General features: G+C 45.4%; 1 protein-coding gene across 1 annotated transcript in view; it reads right to left on the minus strand.

Moving 5' to 3' along the window:
• Positions 1-5,799, minus strand: part of LOC115784180 (immunoglobulin lambda-1 light chain-like) — a 9,325-nt gene extending 3,526 nt beyond the window's left edge. The window contains exons 1-2 of the mRNA XM_030735299.1: positions 5,712-5,799; positions 5,294-5,616 (exon numbers count right to left, since the gene is read on the minus strand). Of these exons, the coding sequence (XP_030591159.1) occupies positions 5,294-5,616; positions 5,712-5,751 (363 nt within the window). The 5' untranslated portion in view covers positions 5,752-5,799. The remainder of the gene's footprint in view (positions 1-5,293; positions 5,617-5,711) is intronic.
• Positions 5,800-6,000: the final 201 nt, after the last annotated feature.

Here is a 6,000-nt window from a genome sequence, read left to right on the forward strand (position 1 = left end):
AAGGCCCCGAGGGAAAAGAGCCGGCGTAAGAGAGAGGCTGAGGCGCAGAGCGCACCAAACGCCACTGCCGAGCATCCTGTTGGCTAATGTCCAGTCACTGGATAACAAGCTGGACGAACTCAGGGCCAGGATACAGTTTCAGAGGGACATAAGGGACTGCAACATCATCTGTCTCACGGAGACATGGCTGACCCCCCTCATACCGGACCACGCCGTACAGCCGTCGGAGTTCTTCAGTGTTCATCGCACGGACAGAACGAGTGAGTCTGGAAAATCAAGAGGAGGAGGTGTGTGCCTAATGATTAATAACAACTGGTGTGACAGTAGGAATGTTGTCCTTCTGAAACAATCATGTTCACCTAACCTGGAGCTCCTAACCCTGAAATGCCGTCCCCACTACCTGCCCCGCGAGTTTACTTCGGTCATCTTCAGCGCCGTCTATATTCCACCTCAGGCGGACACAAACACTGCACTATCCGAGCTACATGAGGCGATTTCCACCTATCAGGCTAACCAGCGTGATGCGGCTCTCATCGTAGCCGGGGACTTTAACAGTGCAAACTTGAAAAAGGTGATACCGGAATTGATTCAACACATCGACTGCCCCACCAGAGGAGAGAGGACCCTAGACCACTGCTACTCTCCATTCAAAGATGGCTACAAAGCAAAGCCTCTTCCGCCTTTTGGGAAGTCTGACCACACCTCTGTACTTCTCATGCCGAAATACAAACAATGGCTCAGGCAGGAACCCCCTGCTGTGAGAGAAGTGACACGGTGGTCTGATCAAACAGAGGCCGCTCTGCAGGGTGCGTTGGATTCAACCGACTGGGACATGTTTCGCAGCAGCGCGGGCGGAGACATCGAGGAGTTTACGGAAACTGTTGTGGGATTTATTGGGAAAGTTGTTGAAGACACTTCACTTAGGAGGACCATCAGGACTTTTCCCAACCAGAAGCCGTGGGTGGATAAATCTGTCCGCGACGCCCTGAGGTCCCGCACCGTTGCCTACAACTCCGGCCTCGCCTCTGGGAACATGGAGGACTACAAGGTTGCATCATACAACGTCCGCAGAGCGGGTGAAAGAGGCTAAACATCGCTACGGCCGCAGACTGGAACAGCAACTACAACAGTCTGACTCCAGGGGACTGTGGCAGGGACTACGCACCATCACGGACTACAAAGCACCACACACACACCCGGTGAGTGCCGACGCTTCTCTGGCTGATGAACTCAACATCTTCTTTGCGCGCTTTGAGTCGGGAAGCCGACAGCCCGCTGCGCTCCCGGCCGGAGGGGCGGAGACACTCACTGTGACGGAGCGCGACGTGAGGAGGGCGTTTAGACGTGTAAACACCAGGAAAGCGGCTGGACCAGACGGTATTAGTGGACGTGTCCTTAAGACCTGCGCTGACCAGCTGGCACCTGTGTTTACAGTGATATTCAACCTCTCACTGAAACTGTGTGTGATTCCCACCTGCTTTAAAAAGTCCATCATAGTCCCTGTCCCAAAGAAACCACACCCCAGCAGCCCCAATGACTTCAGGCCCATAGCACTCACCTCTGTGGTGATGAAGTGTTTTGAGAGACTCATCAAGACATTCATCACCTCCTCACTGCCCACCACCCTCGACCCACTACAGTTTGCATACCGGCCAGACAGATCCACAGATGACGCCATATCCTTCCTCCTCCACAAGACCCTTTCACACATAGACACTGGTAAGGGGAACTATGTGAGAGTGCTGTTTGTAGATTACAGCTCAGCATTCAACACCATAGTTCCCTCCAGGCTGGGCTCTAAGCTGCTGGACCTGGGCCTGGGCCCATCCCTGTGCAGGTGGGTTCACAGCTTCCTGACCAGCAGACCACAGGTGGTACGAGTGGGTCACCTCACCTCATCCTCCCTCACCCTCAACACTGGATCCCCCCAAGGCTGTGTGCTCAGCCCTCTGCTGTACTCACTGTACACCCATGACTGCGAGGCCACGTCAGAGTCCAACGTCATCATCAAGTTTGCTGACGACACTGCTGTTGTGGGACTAATCTCTCACAATGAGGAGACAGCCTACAGGAGAGAGGTCTCCCGCCTGGAAAACTGGTGCCAGGAGAACCACCTCCTGCTCAACGTCAGCAAAACAAAGGAACTGATCGTGGACTTCAGCAGGAAGCAGCAGAGGGACTACCATCCACTTGTCATCAGTGGTGCTGAGGTGGAAAGAGTGGACACTTTCAAATACCTGGGAGTGACCATCTCACAGGACCTGTCCTGGACTCATCACATAAACATCACTGTGAAGAAGGCCAGACAGCGTCTCTACCTCCTCAGGCGGCTGAGAGACTTCAAGCTCCCACTCAAGGTGCTCAGGAACTTTTACACCTGCACCATCGAGAGCATCATGCGTGGGAGCATCACCACCTGGATGGGAAACTGCACCAAGCAGGACTTCATGGCCCTAAAAAGGGTGGTTCGTTCAGCTGAACGGACCATCAGAACCACCCTCCCCAACCTGCAGGACATTTACACCAAGCAGTGCAGGCTGAGGGCCATGAAGATCCTAAAACAGCCCAGCCACCCCGGACACTCTCTCTTCTCCCTGCTCCCATCAGGCCGGCGTTACCGCTGCCTGAGGGCTAAGACTGAAAGGTTGAAGAAGAGTTTTTACCCACAAGCCATCCATCTGCTCAACTCTGAGCCCTAACTGGACCATTATTGCACAATGTAAATATTATAATTTATAAAAGTGTGTATAGTGTATAGTATATAGAGTATAGTGTATAGTGTGAATTACTTTTTTTATTTTTATTCTTCTTATTTATATGTGTGTGTATATAAGGTACAAAATACATTTCACTGTGCATTGTACTGTGTATAACTGTGCATGTGACAAATAAACACTATCTTAATCTTAATCTTAATCTTATTAAATGTTAAATAATAAAATTAATTTTAGGTGGAAGGATTATGCTGATATTTCTTCAAGGTTAAATTATCTATAAATGATAGAGTCTCAAAAAGCAAAATTAGTGAGGACATTTTTAATCACACTGTAAATCACAGTGATAACTCCTCCTTAAAGGAGTCATCCAGTGTCTTACAGCAATAGACTGCAGAGTCTCCCTCAATTCAGTTCAATTCAATTTTATTTATATAACACAAAAGCACAACAAACAGTTGCCTCAAGGCATTTGTATTGTAGGTAAAGACTCGACAATAATACCTCGTCCACATTGTTGATGATCAAATGATAATCTGATGTTAACTGTTGAGTGGATGTGAATTTTGCAGACAAGAACCCAGAACGATGGTATGGTGAACTCCAGCTATGATACATTATCAGAACATACTGAATAACATGGAGTCCAGAGAAACACACTTACTGATCAATCCAAAGTTTGATCAAATCTGTAATATAGCTGCAACTCTTTACGTGTTAGAACAGGGATGAGAGAACAGAGGAACACCAGCATATTGTCAGTGTGTGCTGAGAAGTGACCGTGCTGCTTTTGTATGATGAGGAGAGAGGATGCTGGTGGATCCATTTAATATAACACTGAAACTCAGAGTAAATGACTGGAAATATAAAAGACAATAAAACATTATTATACCAAACAACAGAAAAACATCACTACATCAACCTGGTTAACTGATGCACCATTTTAAAAAAGAGTTAGTCAAAAAACAAGTGATTTGTAAAATACAGCTGATACAGCTTCATTGGCTCCATGTCTGACAGTAATACTGAACAGATTCTCTGTCTCTGCCCACTTAATTATGAACTTGTAATTAATGTTTGAGGATTTAGAGTTTGAGTCTGTGAGTTTGAGAAACTGTTGGAGGAGAATCCTGTTCCAAAGCTGGGTGAGCTGTCAGAATAGAGAAATCTGAGAACAACATGAGGAACCCCACTGGGAACTTGTTCATAACGTCTAACATAATTCACATCCAGAGACTCTGTGTGGACTGCACACCTCTGGGTCAACATTTTCAGAGCATCAGTGACAGGAGATTCAGTAAAATGAGTTTCATTCACAGAGCAAATAAATTATGGACAGTTTCTCATTGTCCCATTCAATTAGGAAGGAAAAAAAGGAAACAAATGCTTATAGATGATGTCTTATGCTGTCCATATGCTCACACATCCACATTTTCATTCTCAAAATGAGGTAGAATACAATCAGGGCTTGAGGTCCCGTCACTTAGAGGCTGCTACTCTGAGTCAACTGTACTGTGAACCAAGTGGCCCAAAATAAAATGATCAATCAAGCTCATCACCATTAACTTAAAACATGGTACTAAACAAAAGAGAAAAAAAGCCAGACTCATAGGCACGATTAACACTGGAACACATAATCCGACCAAAGCAGAGTCCCAGCCTGGAAAATAGGGAGAATAACCAGTCAGAAAATCCAGATGTGTGGGAACTAAATTGGTTAACCATTCTTGTAATATTTCTAATTCTCTCATCAATAGCATGTCCATCAGAATCATTATTCAGGATATACTTAGAGCAGGCATTGGCAGCGATAATGCACATGCCCTCTAAAGCAGCCATGAATTGATCTAAAGCCATCCTATTCTGCAGCACCACCAACTGCAGTGCCCTTACACTGTGAGACACTCCCATCCAGAGCTCCCTGCTTTGGCATACAGAAAGAACAGACTGACCTGTGCTGTTGTCTCTTCAGCAACTCCAAGAAAAGTGGGCACCTCTGTCCACTACACAATGACTGAAAACCACTGTGGGTGGAACAACAGCTTCAAACAAGTTCAACAAAGTGCATCATTCTGGTCAACATTTATGCTGGGTGGAAAATTAAAATGAAGATTCTCTCAATCTAGATGATCTAATTTCATTGTAGCTTTGTATTGTTGTTGAGCTGCATTCTAAGGACTATTTGCTCTAAGCTGTAAGTTAAACTTAGAGAGTAAAAACAAAAAGGATTTGTGTAATCTGTCACTTTTTCTGCAGCTGGTTTGAGACCTGAGAGTACTGTCTATAAAATTTCTATTATTTAAAAATAAGTCATAGCAACACATAATACTCTGTGCTGGATAGTTCGGTTTATCTGATTGAAGTGAATAACTTGCATATTTCAGTGCTTTGCTTTATATACTTTTAATGATGAAAATAAAAAAGATTAAAAAGGAGCAATTCAGTGTTTAATAACACTTTATCTGAAGGTGGCAGGTTACACTGAGTTTGCCTGATGGGTCTATCAGCATGTGAGAGAGTGACAAAAAGCAGAAGTATCAGTGAGGAGGTTTTTGTCACAGTGTAAATCACTGTGATACGTACTGCTTAGCAGAGTCATCCCATGTTTTACAGTAATAGACTGCAGAGTCTCCCTCCTCCACATTGCTGATGATCAAACGATAATCGGATGTTGACTGATGAGTGGATGTGAATTTTGGAGAGGAGAACCCAGAACCATAGAATGGGGAACTAGAGCTATGAATAAAATACAACACAAACCGAGGAACTCCTCCTGGAATCTGTTTGTACCAACGAGCAGCACTGTTAGTAACAGTCCCCAGGTTACAGTCCATGGTGGCTGTCTCTCCTCTCCTCACTGATACAACAGGTTTCTGTGTCACCACCGTCACACCACTCACACCTGCAGACAACAAGAAGACATGGAGTCAAGAGAAACACAAGGACATGTGAATCCAACACCCAGCTACTGAACGTAAGTAGAAACAGGTTTCATACATGTTAGAGCAGTGATGAGAGCGCAGAGAGTCACCAGCATCTTGTTAGTGAGTGCTGACAATGAACTTGTAACTTGGAAAGAGATTGTGCTGCTTTTGTAGGATGAGGAGAGGAGGTGTGAACCATTGAATATAACACTCAAACTCAGAGAGAGCGACAGGAGGAGGAGCTTTGGGTAAACCTGCATAGTGTAACGCCCATTAGTTGCACTAATAAGGAAAACCTCCGGATTTTTCCTGTTCCTAAGTGTTTAGTGAAAACCTCAGGCAATTCTTATTTTTTGCCAGCA

This window comes from Archocentrus centrarchus, chromosome 8 (genome assembly GCF_007364275.1).
Source record: "Archocentrus centrarchus isolate MPI-CPG fArcCen1 chromosome 8, fArcCen1, whole genome shotgun sequence".
NCBI lineage: Eukaryota > Metazoa > Chordata > Actinopteri > Cichliformes > Cichlidae > Archocentrus > Archocentrus centrarchus.